Raw genomic sequence first — 17414 nt, forward strand, 5'->3', positions numbered from 1 at the left:
GGTTTACATATCTGATAAACCGCAAAACGCGGTCGGTTTGTGGTTTCAAAATCACCAAACCGCAAATAGTCGGTCGGTTTGCGGTTTGAGTAAAAATTCGCGGTTCCGAACCGCAACCACCCCTAAAACAAACAACTCAAAAATCAACCAAAAGCTCACTTGGACTCCAAGAAAAACCAGCTTTAGATCAGATTTCCCAAAGTTCATACTTAACTATTCAAAACGAGATCTCTCTCGTTACAAATTTGGTTCAACAAACCCAAAACAAGCAGAGTTTGAGTTTTCCCAAACATGAAAACCTCAACAAATCTCACAGTGCAGTCTCTAACTCACTAAATCCTCAAAACGACCATACGCCCATTCAAATTGAAGAAGCTGCGGTTTTGCTGCTCAAAAGCCTCCCAAAGCTTGAAGTGTATTAAAGCTCTGCCAAATTTGAACTTTGGTATCGATTTGTAGCTGAAACTTAGCGATTGAAGTTGTTGTGATTCATCCGGCCAGATATTTCCAGTCCGGTCGATCCTCCTGTCGAGCAGAAATGGAATTACAATGTCTTTTTATCTTTCTAGCGTGGGTATTTATTTTTATAGTTTTGTAAAAGGCAGATTTATTTTATAGTTTTGTAAAAGGCGATTACGCCTAAGGCGACAAATTCCATCAACCATTTTGGCGAACAACCTCTTTATCTTGAGATAAATTGTTAAAGTTCCTTACCAGTCTGTGGCAAGAAAAGAACTTACTTGGGAGATATTCCTCACCCAAATTCATGTCGTTTGTTTACAGAAATCGGTAACTTGGGGCGCAAGTTATCTATTCTAGAATGAATTTGCTTGAATCTTCATTGCTAGCAGTGACACGCTCATACACCAAAAAAAGCTGACATGTTGACCAGTCAATGGTTTTCAAGGCAGTGAGAAACTTTGCCCTTCCATCTCAGGAGTACTCACGAAACAGGGTGAACAACTCGTAAATAACCTTATAGGTTGGGGGGTTTACTGTAGTTTACCCTAAAAAATAAGCAGCTTTAAAAATAAGTTTTGCAAGTGAAAGTATTTGGTAAACCAAAGAAAGCCAGCTTATTTTAAAAACTAAGGTCATCCACATCAGTTTCTCAAAGCTGCTTGGACCTAACTTTGAGATGCTACTTTTTTTTAAAACAACCGGTCCTTCTAATGAAATTTTCGTTTTTCCCATAACGCCCTTATAACTTTTCCAAAATGACAACCCTTATCCCTCTCATTATGCACTCTCTTCTTCTTCCTTCTTCTCACGCAGATCAATTCTTCTTCTTCCTTTTTTTGAATACATCAGACTTTTGGGAAAAGAACCCAAATCATAAACTCTAGTCCACAATAAGTCTCATCATCGCACACTTATGATTTAACATAAACATAAACGAGCTACAAAAGAATTTGAATTTGATTGAAAAACCCTAGATTTAGGATCTAAGAAAACTTATATTCTTCTCTCTTCTTCTTCCTCACTCCACAAATGCATAGAAGAAAACATGAATAAGGGTGGTGGTTGGGTTAGGTGGGATTCATCGTGTAGGGCTAGCGTGGACGAAGGGGTTAGGTGTGGCGATATTGGGGTCGGGTGGGGTTCTTCTACCTCTCTCTGTGCATATCAATTCTTCTTCCTCCCCACTCCAACCACAAAAAATCCAATCCCCAGCTTCCCCACCTCGTCATTTTCAATATTTTATTAATATTTCTTGCATTTCAAATTGTTCTTAATATTTCTTGCACTTCCAATTTATTTGTAAGGTTAATTGCATTTCCTTTTTTTTTTGTTACTTGCATATCCAATATATTTTAAATATTTCTTGCTTTCCATTTTTTTTTAAAAAAAATAGATGATTCAAGCACAGATGTGGTTTGGTGCAACTGGGCAGGGCAAAAAAATTTTCAATCATCATGAATGTTAGGAGGTGGTGAAATATTGCAAACGCTTCAGAATTATTCCCACAGGTCCCGCTGTTGTGTTAAACGAGACGCCACTCCGTGATTCAATGACATGAGATTCATCTGTCGATTCCCCTATGAGTCAAGACTCACCCATCGAAAAGGAGCTGAGGCCTATTGGCCGAAAGGCTGTGAAGGCAAAGAAAGCGGGTAATTCGAGCAATAATAATTCAAAATTTTTGGAGGAAATTGCAAGGCAGAACGCCATAAGAATTGAAATGTGAGTATGCATGAGAAAGGGAGTATTTGCGCAAAAAAGATATGTACAAGATGGATCGGGAAACCATGGCGATGGATACAAGCCATATGTCTCCTGAAACAAAAGAATTTTCGAAGCTAGAATGAAGGGATGTTATGAGAAGAAAACTTTTCCAAGATGATGGGCCTAGCAACACAGATTGGTTAAACGATGAAAACCATTAAATCAGTTGGCATTTATGTATTTGTATTTTTCATGTTTTCTATTAAAGTTGTTGTAATTCATGTATTTTATTTTAGTAGTAGTAATTCTTAATGACTTGTATTGAATTTCTTTATTTAATAAACAAAGCATTCAATAAAATACATTTTTATTCAACATATTCCATACATCAAACAAAACATAATTAAAATTAAAAAAAAACTACAAACAAGGCACAATAATAATAACAAACCACAACCAAACCATAACTAAATAAAACATAACCAAAGCATCTATGCTCCATCATTCATCTTCATTGCCTTTCATCGCCCATAGATGCTCCATCAAGTCAACTTGACGCCTTTCATAAATATATGAAGATTGCATCTATATATATCGATCTATCATCCGGGTCATGAAACGACCATCTCTCACCAACGGTTCCGGCTAAAACGGTTTTCCACTTGGCCCCATGGGCCTTTCATAAATCCGTGTCAAGATTGTGTTCAATGGATCCGATTCGTAGACCTATAAAGCATCATAATCGTACTCATTCTCCACAATCATATTATGGAGGATGATGCAAGTCATCATAATACTTCTGAGGATCTCTTCATCAAACATATGGGGCCGCATCTCGAATAATCAACCACCAAGCTTGAAGGATGCCAAACCACCTTTCGACATCTTTCCTGTATCCTTCTTGATAAGTAGCAAATAATTTTTGCTTCTGGGATCGGGGATTCGGAATGCATTTGACAAATGTGGTCCACCTCGAGTAAATGTCGTCAAATAGATAATACCCCGTCTGGTAGACTGTATTGTTGACTTGATAGGTGATATTGGGGCCTTGGCCTCTCAAAATATCGTTGAAGATCGGGAATTGACCCAGCACGTTGCGGTCATTTTGGGATCCGGAAACTCCAAAGAAGGCATGCCAAACCCATGTGTCAAAGCCAACAACGGCTTCAAGGATGATACTTTTTTGGCCTTTTCTATTTCCGTAATCACCTTTCAAGGCAGTTGAGTAATTCTTCCATTGCCAGTGCATGCAGTCGATGCTACCAATCATTCCTAGAAATCCTCGAGCTTCGGCTTTTGTAGAAGCCGTTGGAGGTCCTTGAGTAGGTCTACGCAGGTAGTCCCTAGTGTCTGAGTTTCAACTGCATTACAAAATCTTACCAAAGCCTCCAACGTAATGGACTTCCCCATCCGGGCAATCTCATCCACCTGATCAGCAGATGCTCCATACGCCAACATTTGTATAACAGCTGTAAAATTTTGCTCCGGAAAAAGTCCCAAAACCCCAACAACATCAAACTTTTGAACAAAGTACGCATCATAATTGCAAATATCATGCATGATTTTATTGAACAAATGGGGTTGCATTCTAAATCGCCTTCAAAAATCAACATCATAGTACAAAGAAGTTGAGATAAAATAATATTCCAAAGGATTCTTACCTTGAGAATGCCTATATTTGTCCACATTCTGGCGGCGGCCGACTTATGAACCACGGCAGCGACCTTGGTTCTCTTCATCTTGCAAAGCCACTGCTATGACAACTTGTTCATCGACTTCTCTCTGCAACTCATTGATTTCATCTACTCTACGGTTTCTATCATTTGTTTCTCGCTCTTGCCTCTCAAAGCATCTCCCAAAATCCTCCATTAAGAATGAATGAAGTATGAATTCTGAGAAATAAAAATATAGAAAGATGTTGTGTGAGAGGTATGAGTTGAGCCTATGGTTTTCTAGAAAATTTTGGCAAGATAGAGATGCCACGTGGCTTGATTTGATTAGATGAAAATCTTATCTGAAATTTGAACCCAAATTTATCTGAATTTTGAATTTTGAAATTCATCCGAAATTTGAACCTAAATTTATCTGAATTTTGAATTTTGAAATTCATCTGAAATTTGAACCAAAAATTTATCTGAAATTTGAATTTTGAAATTCATCCGAAATTTGAACCCAAAAATCTTATCCGGAAATTTTATCCTATTATGAATAGTCTTGACACGTAGGAACCCGGAAATCTTATCCAAAAATATTATCCAAATTAATTATTGAGGTAAAAAAATTTGTGAAAAAAATGAAAAGTAATTGCCCTTTGTCATGGCAACGGGTGGAAACACAAAATACTATTTGCAAGGGCAACTACTATTCACGTGAATAGTGACTGCCCTAGCTCCCTTCTTTCCATGGTTAAAGGCAAATGGGTGGAGTTGCTCTTACAATAGTAATTTACAATTTATGGTAAAATATGTATACTAATTGTTGATTAAATTTTTTGATAAAAAAGTGTAAATTAAAAAAAGAAACAAAATTATGTAGTGAAGTTCGGTTTCTTGTTTTTAAAGTAGAAAAAGAAAAAAACAAACAGTTTAATCATCATGTCCTTTTTGGTCATTATACACACTAAAAGCATTTCTGATAAAAATTTAACAAACACTTTGACTACTCACAACAGTTTTTGAAATACAATTTACCAAACGCCTAGCTGCTTTTTTTTTACAGCTAATTATTATCGCAACACAACAGAAATAGTTTTTTTTTTTAAAGCACAACAACGGAAAACTAGCCCTAAGAATGGGCCCTTAATGGCAGTTCTGAAAGTGTGGTTGGGTTGTGGTTGTGTTCAGGGTTTTTTATTTTCAAAGATTTTATTAATATTTTATGCCACATAAAGAAAAATGAAAGAATAAACTTGAAAAATAACAGCAAATTCGTCTCATTCATTAATGACATTGTTAGGTGAGAGAGAATGTTGCTAACATTTTTCTCTCATAATATTATTGAAGGGGTCAAGAAAAATATTATTAAAGCATTGTTTCTCTCTCATAATAATGTCATGAAAAAAATAATATATATATATATATAGCACAAGGCAAACAATGGTGAAACATTCAAAATACCAGAAAATACTCTTGGTTAATTCAAACATTAAGAATTAAAATTATTAATTAAATGAGGATAATATGGTAAATTCACATTTTTTAAAACTAAAAAAATTAAAATTAAAAAAAAATCAGATAATAGTCCTACTTTGATGGAACATAACTACCCATATTATTTTTTCTTAATTCTAAAAATAAAATAAAAATAAAAAAGAAAACCAATTATCAAGTGGCAAGGTCTTAGGGAGAGAGGGTCTGTAGCGATGTGGAAGAGAGAAAAAAAAATGAAGGAAGGGCACATTTCAAGGGGAAAGATAGAAGGGCAGACAATAGCGGGGGATTTGAATGGTCGAGAAATTGTCAATGGCATTTATATAAGAGTAGGGTGGGGGAGATACAAGGTACAACAAATTAAAGAAGACAAGCATCCTCTTCAAATTAAATGATACATAGATCGACTTTACGTATTGTGTGAGAATTCGAACTAGAGAGAGAGAAAGATTGACACAGATAGAGAGGTAACGATGTCTGGGATGATGCTTATGTTGCTGCTATGCCTCTCAGTTGGGACAATTTCGGTTGTCCATTGTGGGAACCCTTACCTTTTTTTCACATGGAATGTCACCTATGGAACCCTCTCCCCTCTGGGAGTTCCCCAGCAAGTCATTCTCATAAATGGCCAATTTCCTGGACCCAACATCAACTCCACCACCAACAACAACATCGTGCTCAACGTCTTCAACAACCTTGACGAGCCATTCCTTGTGACATGGTGCGTACCTAGCTAATTCCATTCACATATATCCTATAATTAATTAATAAGTTTTTATTTAATTAATTGAGATTAATTATTGCAGGCACGGTCTCCAGCAGAGGAAAAATTCATGGCAAGATGGAACCCTTGGAACCATGTGCCCCATTCCCCCTGGTACGAACTACACCTACCAATTCCAAGTGAAAGACCAGATCGGGACCTACATGTACTATCCCACAACTGCCATGCATAAGGCAGCCGGTGCCTTCGGTGGCCTCCGAGTGAACAGTCGCCTGCTCATTCCAGTGCCTTATGCCGATCCAGAGGATGAGTACACTGTCCTCATCGGTGATTGGTTCACCAAAAGCCACACCCAACTAAAGAAATTATTGGACGGCGGTCGTTCCATGGCCAGGCCAGACGGGGTCCTCATCAACGGCAAATCTTCAAAGGGAGATGGGAAAGACGAGCCCCTCTTCGTCATGAAGCCCGGCAAGACCTACAAGTACAGGATCTGCAACGTGGGGCTCAAGAACACCCTCAACTTCAGGATCCAAGGACACTCCATGAAGCTTGTTGAATTGGAGGGCTCCCACACCGTCCAAAACACCTACGACTCCATGGATGTGCATCTCGGGCAATGTTTCTCCGTGCTTGTGACTGCCGACAAGGACCCCAAGGACTACTACATGGTGGCTTCCACCCGATTCACTAAGAGCGTGCTCACCGGCAAAGGCATCATCCGCTACGAAAATGGAAAGGGCCCTGCTTCGCCTGAACTCCCCAAAGCCCCCGTAGGATGGGCATGGTCTCTTAACCAGTTCCGCTCCTTCCGCTGGAACCTCACTGCCAGTGCTGCCAGGCCTAACCCTCAGGGCTCCTACCACTATGGTAAGATTAACATCACCCGCACCATCAAGCTCGTCAACTCCGCTAGCAAGGTGGACGGCAAGCTTCGCTATGCCATCAACGGAATCTCCCACGTGGACCCTGAAACTCCCCTCAAGCTGGCTGACTACTATAAAGTTTACGACAAAGTCTTTAAGTTCGATACCATGAAGGATACTCCCCCAGCCACAGCGGCAGACAAGATCACCATGGAACCCAATGTTGTCAACATAACCATAAGAGATTTCGTTGAGATCATCTTTGAGAACCCGGAGAACAGCCTTCAGACATGGCATTTGGATGGATACTCCTTTTTTTCCGTCGCGTAAGTTCATCTATTTATTATACATATCAATCTAATTAAGCTAATTAAAGGAAATTAATCATCCTCCCTCTACAGCTCGGAGCCCGGCACGTGGACCCCAGAAAAGAGAAGCAACTACAATCTCCTTGACGCTGTGAGCAGGTACACTGTCCAAGTGTTCCCCAAATCCTGGGCTGCCATCATGTTGACATTCGACAGCGCCGGAATGTGGAACGTAAGGTCTGAACAACCGGAGAGGCGCTACCTAGGACAACAGTTTTACGTGGGCGTTGAAAATATTGCACGCTCCCTCAGAAACGAGTATAACATGCCAGACAATGCACTTGTCTGTGGCATCGTTAAGGACATGCCCAAGCCCGCACCATTCAGCATGTAACATATTTCATCGCCATGTCGTGCCGCTTCACACTGTGTGACAGATACAGAGTAGAAAGGGACAGCGACGATCCAAAAAACTGTACGCTTGTAAGTGAGTGTGTGTGTGTGTGTGTGAGAGAGAGAGAGAGAGAGAGAGAGAGATCATTGATAGGATTTTTTGTACCTGCGCAAATACAGTTAAAATCACTGAAAATACTTGGAAGAATACAAGATAATTGTAGTATAAATTCCCATGCAAGGTCGTTGTCCCCAAAGATTGTTTGACTAATTTGTAATTACACTAACTCTTAATTAATAATTAAAATAGATTTTATCAAATATTTGAAAATTATGACTTTGAAAAGCTTAAATTAACAATAAAAGAAATCTGAAAGTTGAGAAACAATAACAGCAAAGAAGAAAAATGTTTTTTTAAAAAACAATTTAAAGAAAACTAGGGTTTGGCCATCACCATCACAATCCTATGCAATTCTATCAATTACTTCTGAATTTCCACAGATATGCTTTGAAGGTTAGGTTTTCCTAATGCATATTTTCCTATGTTCAAGCGAAAACATATATCTGACATGTAATCCGTATGTGATGTTCAGATCAAATATAGACATGCAAGACTCATTAAGCTTTGTATGAAAACCTTTTGAAAAATCATGCAACTCTTAAGAGCGTGATGTTCACCTTAAGTGAACTTACAACTACTAATCACAAGAAGCCCTCCTCAATTTCAGGGTGATGTTCCAACAGAAATTGCATCAAATTATTTGTCTACATATCCTAATGGTGATCAGTCATTAAAATAAAAAGATAGTTTTAATCGTGGTGATTAATAATTCAAACTAAGCATGCATCCATTCATAAGAAAATTAATACAGTTACATATTCATGTTAAGGCTTATGGCCTCGCCCTAGCAATTTGAATTAGTTACGCATGCTCATAATTAAAATAAAAAAAATTATCATTAGAATGAATAAGAATGAAAACACCGTAAGGTAGAAAATCTTCAAGAACCTTAACAATTACTCTTTGTCTCCCAAAATTGCATCCAAGAAAGCGTCCTCAAAACTAGGGCCGACTAAAACCTTAAATATCGCCCTAAAAGCTAGCCGCCCAATCCTTAAGAACCAAGTCTCTTATTTCTACTAGGAAGTTGAGTGATAATAAAATATATTAAAACATAAAATCCTAAGTAAGTTAGGATAAACTGCACAGAAACTGTCCATCCACGTTTTAGCCTCAAATCTTCTCCAAATCCGGCCCAAGGTAGGTTGTTTTAAAGATAAGAACGTTCTGAACACATCTCCAGAAGGCCACAAACCGACGTCATCTTGGGCTCCAAAAACGCAATTCAAGCCCAAAACGTCACTATTCAAGTATTGCACATCGCTCCTTTATTTATAAGCCAGGAAATCACCGCTTGGTGGCCGAATATGATATTTTGATATTGTCAAGCCAACTAACTTATGAACGTCCTCAAACTAGAATTATCCCAAAATTCATCCATTTGACCACGCTTTGCTTCAGAAGAAGTCGAAAGTCCTATATTGAAAATACAATTTAAAGTATCAAAATTCTTCCAAAATATACTAAGAACAGTATTAAATATATAATATAAAATCTACTCATCAATCATTCTTAAGATTTTTTGTATTTCTTCATAGCCAATTTAAGCAAAGAGAGTTAGAAGAATGGTAAAGACTAAGAAGGGTTTGGCACAACATAAAAGATTGCCTCATTATGAGTGCATCAACCCTCAAGAATTATGCCATTACATTTTCCTATCAAATAAAAAAAATATAAAAAAAAGAGAAACAAATATGCCATTACATTTTTGTACTTCCATTTTATTTATATGTTATAATCTCTTTCTTAATTACATTTTCCCAGTTCATTTTGCCCATATATGATTTTCCTAATCATATATATACATATAATATATATGTTTATACCAAAATGAGCAGCCAATAAACATTTGACACGTGGACCAAGCTAGAGCTATGGGAGCCTTCGGCATCTAGCTTCGGCATCTTATCTACCGATCGCTCTATTAGGGCAATCTTGGCATCTGGGACACGTGGCAGTCTCACAATCAATGTCCACAGTCCCACATCGAAACTCTAAACAAAATGCACACCTCCCAAGGCCTATAAAAGAGGACAACCATCCCAGCTTGGAGGTAATCAATCAGAACTAACGGCATACTTCCTATTGATCTGTAGTTCAAACTTACTAAATCCGTACTTACTTAAGCATCGGAGAGCCTTCGGCCGGTATCACACCGGTACCTAGGACTTACCGAGTGTTTGCTATCTTACAGGTATAACTTACTACCGAGGCCATAGCATACCGAAGGTAACAAAATCACTAAGTTCGCGGGAAAGTGCGAGAACCATTTTCTCGTCACGATTTAGCGCCGTCAGGGAAGCGATAATAATCAACCTACAATTCCTAAAAGCGTAATGGGAACCACTTCAGGGACCACAGTTCCTATCGGAGGATGGATTACCGTACGGTATGCCAAGTGGAGCAAGCCCAGCTGCACTAGCACCCTTGGTAATCCTCTAGTGCTTGGACCACGGTTGAAGTGGAGCTTCTAGCTCAAATGACCTCCCTTCGGAGGGAAATGGCTAAGCTCCAAGAACATAACAATCTCCTCTCGTCCAAAGTAGATGAAACACGGTGGCTGCTTAACGGCGGAAACACAGGCGTTGGGCGCCGAATCTTCCCAGTCTGCGGACCCTCGGTCGGCAGAGGAAGAAAGAAGGGGCAAGGGCAACACCCGCGCCTTCCAAACAATTGGCGGTCCCAGGCTCCACAGGACCAGCCTCACGTGCCGAAGAAGGTGTACACCGATTGTCGTCATCGGATCAACGACAAGAAGGATGCCGAACGGCATAGGTCCCCAATCCTGATTAATGCCCGCCTGCGAGACTCGCGGATGAAGGTCCTAGGAGATAAATCGCCTTTTCGGAAGGTCCATGGTTTGGATTCGAGAATGGAATCCGACGATGAGTACGTCCCCACCAAGGGCACCGAATCAAACTCTGTTCGGAAACTCCCGGAGTATTCGAAGGCAAAACCACCAAGTCCGAGGAGAACTTCCAAGACTTGATTCAGGAGGTCCCAAGCGAGACCCGCTTATCCGTCTACTTTTCTAGAGGATCCGAAGATGGAGGGCGACCAAAACCCGGTCCCGTGTCACTCGATTGGGAAAGCGGCCATGACCATTCACCGAGCGCATCAAGAAGTCGAGCAGACAGGAGGTGCAGCCGTTGCGTATACCATTTATACGGTGTGGAGGACCCTTTGGCGCACCTTCACTCCTTCCAATCGGCGGTTGGATGCAAGGGCCTCGGCGACGAGGGCAATGCTTGTTTCCATCATCCCTTACCGAGGCGCTCAATGGCGGTTCTCTTGTCTCGAGCGAGGATCAGACTCCTCGACGAAGCAGATTTTCCTCAACCACTTTATGATCCAAACGGAATGCTTGTACTCTGCGGATGATGCGTACACAATTCGGCAAAGGGAAGGCGAACCTCTACGGAGTCGCGCACGCTTTAGTCACGAGTACTCGAGGTGTCCGAAGCGGACGATAGGGCAGCCTACGGCGCCTTCAAGAGTGGCCTTCGGTCCTCTCATTTCCGATACCTCGTGCATAGTAATGGCGGCGCACGATGGCGAGTTGATGAAGCGGCGGTAGTTTATGCGAAGGCGAATATTTCAACTCCAAACCCGGGCCTTCGGCTCGGAAGGAGGAATCAACGACCAAGAGTTATCCGGGCGAACCAATGACTCTTGGTAGGAACAAGCGGAAGGGCGACCATGGCGGTGCGTCCACGGAAACTCGAAGAATGGGCGCGGGAAATATGGTCGTAACGACCACCGTGCACCACTACCGAATCGTGATCGTGCCGGAAGTCTTCACCTGCTGAACACAACATACGAGAGTTCGATGAGCGAGCATGACCAAATCCGAAGCCGACGACCAAAGCCCAATCGGCGGGACAATCGGGACATCGGCAAATTCTGCCGATGCCACGGCGAGACCACAACACGAAGGCGCATCGGTCTAAGGAAGATCGTTGGCGCTGATTCGGGAAGGAAAGCTAGACCATTACATCACGAGGCCACCACAGGCCCGACCGAATGCGAATCGGCGGATCAACATGATCGGCACCATCGCGGAGGCCCCACTCTGGCGGGCCCTTCTAACCGTTCGGTGAAGCGGTATGTGCGTGCGCTCACTACCCCAGTCTTGGTATAGAGGGCGATCGGTCTGTAAGGTCGAAGGTGGGGTGGGAGCCCATCACATTCGGCGAAGAAGAGGAGGAAGAGATCATTTACCCCACGATGACCCAATTATCATTGGGCGAGATCGCGAACTACGATGTAGGTGGTGCTAATCGACACCGGGAGTTCGGTGAGCGTAATTTTGCCGATCGTTCAAAGGCACAGGAATTGCCGGCGGCATGGTCAATCGGCAAATTACGCCCCTCCTCGATTTTACGGGATGCGGTCCAACGATTGGTAGTATCGATCGGCCCATCGCCGGCCGCCCGAAAACAATGACCTACGACGATTCCTCATTGTCGACTCCCCAGCGGCGTATAACGTAATCATAGGGAACACGGCACTCACGGGATCAAAGCCCACTTATCCCCACATGTTCTTGATAAAATTCCCTACACGCACGATGCGGGTCATTCGGGTGACGGCTCAGCGCAGGGCGTGCTATGCCACGGCCCTTAAGTCGATAACTTGTAAACCGCCAATGGAAGCCATGGCCGTGCAAGAACTACGAGCGGTAGCGGGCTCGTGTGACCCGGGAGAAACGCCCGCCGGTAGCACTGCCAAAAGCTCAAACCGTGGTCTGAGCGAGATTTTCCCGATCAATGGGTAAAATCGGCACCGGCCTAGATCACGAACTCGAAGGCGGTTCGCCGACTTCTACGACAGCGGCGGAGGTCTTCACTGGTCTTATGGCGATATGCCCGGCATATCACACGATGTCATCACCACAAGCTCGGCATCTTCACCGCCCACAAACCGGTCGACGAAGCGCCGCTCATATGATCTTGCCGGCGATGCGAGCGTCGTGCGAGTTGACAAGCTCAAAGCCATCGGCTTTATCGGAAGCTTCGTGCCACATGCGCTTGCCAACTCAGTCATGGTTGGAAGGCCAAGGAGGATGGTGGATGTGTCGATTATACCGACTGAACAAGGCTTGTCCGAGGGCGATTTCTCCTTGCCGAGAATCGACCCGGCTCGTCGACGCTACCCGGACACGAGTTCTTGAGCTTCATGAGCGCCTACTCGAGGATACAACGGATCTTTATGGACCACCGCTAATAGAGAGCATACGGCATTCATCACCGACCGCGATTTATCTTGTTACAACGTCATGCCCTTCGGCCAAAAGCGCGGGAGCAACTTATCAACAGCTCGTCAGCGGATTTTTGCCAAGCACATCGGCGGCATCGCCGAGGTGTATGTCGACGACATATTGGTAAAAACCCGAACGCAGGGGGCATCTGGAAAACTTGGCCCTCATGTTCGGTATCTTGAATGACTACGAATAAGGCTGAACCCAACAAAGTGCGCTTCGGTGTCTCTTCCGGTAAATTTCTCGGATTCATGATCAACCAAAGGGGAATCGAGGCTAATCCTGAGAAAATCAAAGCCATAATAGACATGGAAACGCCGAAGACACAGAAGGACATTCAAAGCCTTACGGACGTGTCGCCGCGACACGCTTCATCTCTAAGGCCACCGACAAGTGCGTGCCGTTCTTCAAAGCTTTGAAAGGGGGCTAACATCACATCGCGTGGACTCCCGAATCGACCAGGCATTTCAAAACTTGAAAAACTACATAAGCGGACATCGCTGTTATCAAAACCGCTCCCGGAGAAGTGCTACTCCTATACCTTCGTATCAAACACTGCCGTTAGCTCGGTACTATCGGAGGCGGAGAAGCGAGCTACCAATTTTCTATGTCGGCAAGGCACTCCAAGCGCGAGCTTGGTACCCACCCTCGGAAGCGATTAGCGATGGCCTCGTCTCGGCACGAAGGCTTCGCCCATACTTCGAGCGCCGAGATCGCTGTTCTAACAAACCAGCCCGGCGGTACTCCAAAGCCGAGCGTCGGGCGATTGGTCAAATGGGCAATCGAGTTGGGGAGTTTGACATACAGTTCAAGCCAATGCTGCGAGAAAAGGTCGCCGTCGCCGACTTCATATCGAGCTCACACATGCGCTTATCGAATCGCCTTTTCCGGCGCTATCCTCACTGCGCGCGAGAAGGCGGACGCCGGCGCCCGACACTTCCGTTCCTCTCGGATTACTGCGTGGATGGCTCGGCAAACCAAAGGTTATGGTGTCGGCTTGGTGTTAACCACTTCGGACGGTGGCAAAATTGAGTATGCCCTCGATTCAACTCTCATTTACGCCAGCCAAAGCATAAACTATCGAAATGGTCAAGTATGCTTACTCTCGGCGGTGTGGCATGAGCTTTGATGAGGTTGGCGGTGAAGAAAACTTGGATAGACCCTCTCCGGCGAGGACCTTGGCCTCACCCTCTCGATCTGCGGATCTCCGATTGAGTAGCGCTGGCTGCTTGATTTACAGTACAAAGGAATCAAGGAGTCCTACCGAGCGGTAGGATGGCCTACCGGCGATTTGGAACGTGGTAGGAATGTGAAGCGGACGAGGGTGTCGAGGCGACTCGATCACCGGACAAAGCACCGCCGTTTCCTCCACGACTGGGAGGTTGGTATGGCATTGACAAAATGGCCACGCTCGGTAGCCTTCAAGCGATTAGCTTGAACCCGACCCCATGATCCGCAGACTTCGGCGGTGTTGGCGTGTACCGTTCGATCACGAAGGCACATGGATGTCCCAATCTATGCTTTCTGGCAAGCGGAAACCTTCCTACCGATAAATCTCAAGCCGAAACTCCGTTACCGATCGGCAAGATACACGGTCATCAACGATGTTCTGTACAAGCGAGGCTACACAACGCCGTATCTAAAGTGCCTAACCAAGGAACATGGGGACTACATCCTTCGGGAGGTCCACAATGGTAGTCTGCGGTGATCATTCGGGATCCCGATGCGAACATGTTAGTCAAGAAGTGTGACAAATGCCAACAGTTCGGCGGTGTCCCTCATGTCCCTGCCGAACCACTTTCACCGATTGTAAGCCCATGGCCATTCGCCCAATGGGGGTTAGATTTAATTGGTCCGATGCTTGGAAGGCAAAGGTCAGGTCAAATATGTTGTGGTTGCGATGGACTACTTCACCAAATGGGTAGAAGCCAAAGCCTTAGCAACGATAACGGCAGCCAGAATTGACAATTTAAATGCGGGCGAACATTTGTTGTCGATTCGGAATCCCTACGCCATCGTCACGGATAGCGGTAGGCGATTCGATTCGGAAGTCTTGGGAGTTCTGCGTCCGACTCAAGATCAACTTTGTTCTTTGCTTCACGGCTCACCCCCAATCGAGCGGCGGTCGAGGCAATGAATAAAATTGTCAAGAAGCTATTGAAGCGGCAGCTCGATAAAGCCAAGGGCTGGCGGAAAAACTCCCGAGGCTTTATGGGCCATCCGGACATCCTACCGAGCGGCAGCGGTGAAACACCGTTCTCCATGGCTTCGGCTCGAAGAGGCAATCCCGGTGGAAATCGGAAAGCCTTCTTACGAGCGAAGAACGCCGAGCACAAGCCAACCTTAGGAACGAGGCTTACAAACAACGCGTCTCTCGGTACTATGACTCGGGTCGATCCGCTCTTTCGAGAATCGGAGGCGGGTCATGCGAAAGTCTCGCGGCAACCAAGAATCCTCAAGGAACCCTCGGACCATCCTGGGAGGGACCATACGAAATCATCGGTATCCAGCGATTGGGGACTTATCGACTCAGGGACTCCAACGGAAAGACCCTCGGTCACCCTTGGAATGTGGAGCATTTGAAATATTATTTTAAATGAAGTCGCCTAGCCTACGGTAGGATTGCAATAGAGTCCCAAAAGCCCTCGGCTTCTTTGTATTCACGGCCTTCGGCAGTGTAGCGTTCCCTAGCCTACGGCGGGTTTTTAAATTGTAAAACGCACTCCATATTGTATCTTTGCCTTCGGCAGTTTATCAATGAAAAGGGCATTCGGCCCATATATTCAGAACCTTTGTTGTACCCTTTAAGCTCTTTTCGTTTTTTAAAAGGGTACGGTAGAGACCCTCGGTCGCATTAAAACTACGCAACTTGACATTAGCCTACCGACTAAAGGACAACTTTAGCTCTGAAAATCAAGTTTGGGCTTTGATTAGCCTTCGGCATTCTTAGCCGTCGCTTAGCCTTCGGCAAGTACGACCGTTGTTCTCTAACTTCTATCTAGCCCTCCGCATTTTTGAAGGGATTTTCCTAAGTGTCTTACCGATTGCAAATCAACTTGAATTAACTTGGGCCCTCAAAGTTCGAAAATAAAATATAAAAAAAAATGATGAAACTTTCGATTAAGAAGATGCTCACGACATCAAGAGTACATCAAGGTTACATTAAGAAATGCCCACGACATCAAGATTACATCAAAGTTACATTAAAAATGCCCTCGGCATTAAGTTACATAAGAGAAGAGCGGGACTGGAGAAGAAGCTTCGGAGAAGATTGTCGCTCTGCCGTTCGAGATAGGACTATACCTTTGAGTATCATTGCAGAGCGTCTGAAACTTTCTGTCGGCGGCTTCGCCGGCCGGCATCCCCATCGCCTTGCGATACCCCTCCGGGATCGACTAGGACCTCCTCATGGCGTCCTCTCCTCGTACTCCTCAACCATTTCTTGGTTATGCCTTGGGAAGGGGAAGGATCGGCAATGAAGTTGAGGTTGAGCTTCTTCACCGGGGTTGTACCGTTTGAAGCGGTAGAGCAAGTCCGCCATCTCCAGGCCTACTTCCTTGTCAAGCAAAGTAAAAACTTCGACCGACGGTACCACCCTATTGCCTTCTAGACAGCAGCCTCGATCTTGGAAGCCACGACTCGCTCGGAGTACTCAAAGGCCACTTGGATCGCCTCCCGATTCCCAAGCCTCCTTTGCGATAACTGCGCCCGATTCCAACGCTGCCGACATCTCACCGAGCTTGGCTTGATAACCTTTTACTGCCGTTGGCGCTGCGTATCGCCGCCAAGTTCGCACAGGCTTGGATGGCTTTGCGGCCGGCAACCTTCGCTCTGCCGTCTTCATATGCTTTCTTTGCCTTTTGGCGGCATTAATGGCTCGCAGCGCACAGCCACATATCCATTGAGGCCTAAGCAAAGGAAAACGTTAGACAAAAGGAAAGCGGACGGCAAGAAATTGCTAAAAATGGTAGGCACTTACGAAGCTTGAAGGCGAAAGGCGGCCACCTCCTCCCGAAGGAGCTTCTTGAGAGGTCCTCGATCTCTGACAGCTCCATTTGTGAACCGAGGATCATGGTTCACAAACTGGATCTTGAAGGCAGCAAGGTGACGGGCGCCTCGTCGTCCTTGGCGAGAAGATGGCGAGCGGGCTCGACTTGTCCCCGCGTTTGGAGCGGGTCGGCATCAAGGTCTCACCGTGACCGGCCTTTGCCGGCAGCTTTAGAGGAGGTGCCCTCGGCAGCATACCTCGGTGGGAGACGGACCAGCGGCGGCCGCTGGCATGCGCCGATTCAGCGTTCATCGGCGGCGGCGCTCGTTGAGGGTTAGGTCGTCGGGTCCACCCTCCCGGCGGCGGCGGGGCCGTTCCCTGCCGCCCCTTTTCTTCCCTTGCATGCCGAGCATAAGGCGCCTCTTTGAGGACTCGTTCA

At 44.7% G+C, this 17414-nt stretch overlaps 1 protein-coding gene across 1 annotated transcript; it reads left to right on the top strand.

The window, feature by feature from the left end:
* The first annotated feature begins 5646 nt into the window (after positions 1 to 5646).
* On the top strand, positions 5647 to 7836 carry LOC103319616 (L-ascorbate oxidase homolog). The gene is made up of 3 exons (XM_008221207.3): positions 5647 to 6036; positions 6122 to 7231; positions 7307 to 7836. Exons 1-3 carry the CDS (start codon positions 5789 to 5791, stop codon positions 7605 to 7607), a joined length of 1659 nt encoding a protein of 552 aa, XP_008219429.2. The 5' UTR covers positions 5647 to 5788; the 3' UTR covers positions 7608 to 7836.
* Positions 7837 to 17414: the final 9578 nt, after the last annotated feature.

The sequence above is a fragment of the Prunus mume genome, linkage group LG1, assembly GCF_029339155.1.
Source record: "Prunus mume cultivar Tortuosa linkage group LG1, ASM2933915v1, whole genome shotgun sequence".
In the NCBI taxonomy this organism is placed as follows: domain Eukaryota; kingdom Viridiplantae; phylum Streptophyta; class Magnoliopsida; order Rosales; family Rosaceae; genus Prunus; species Prunus mume.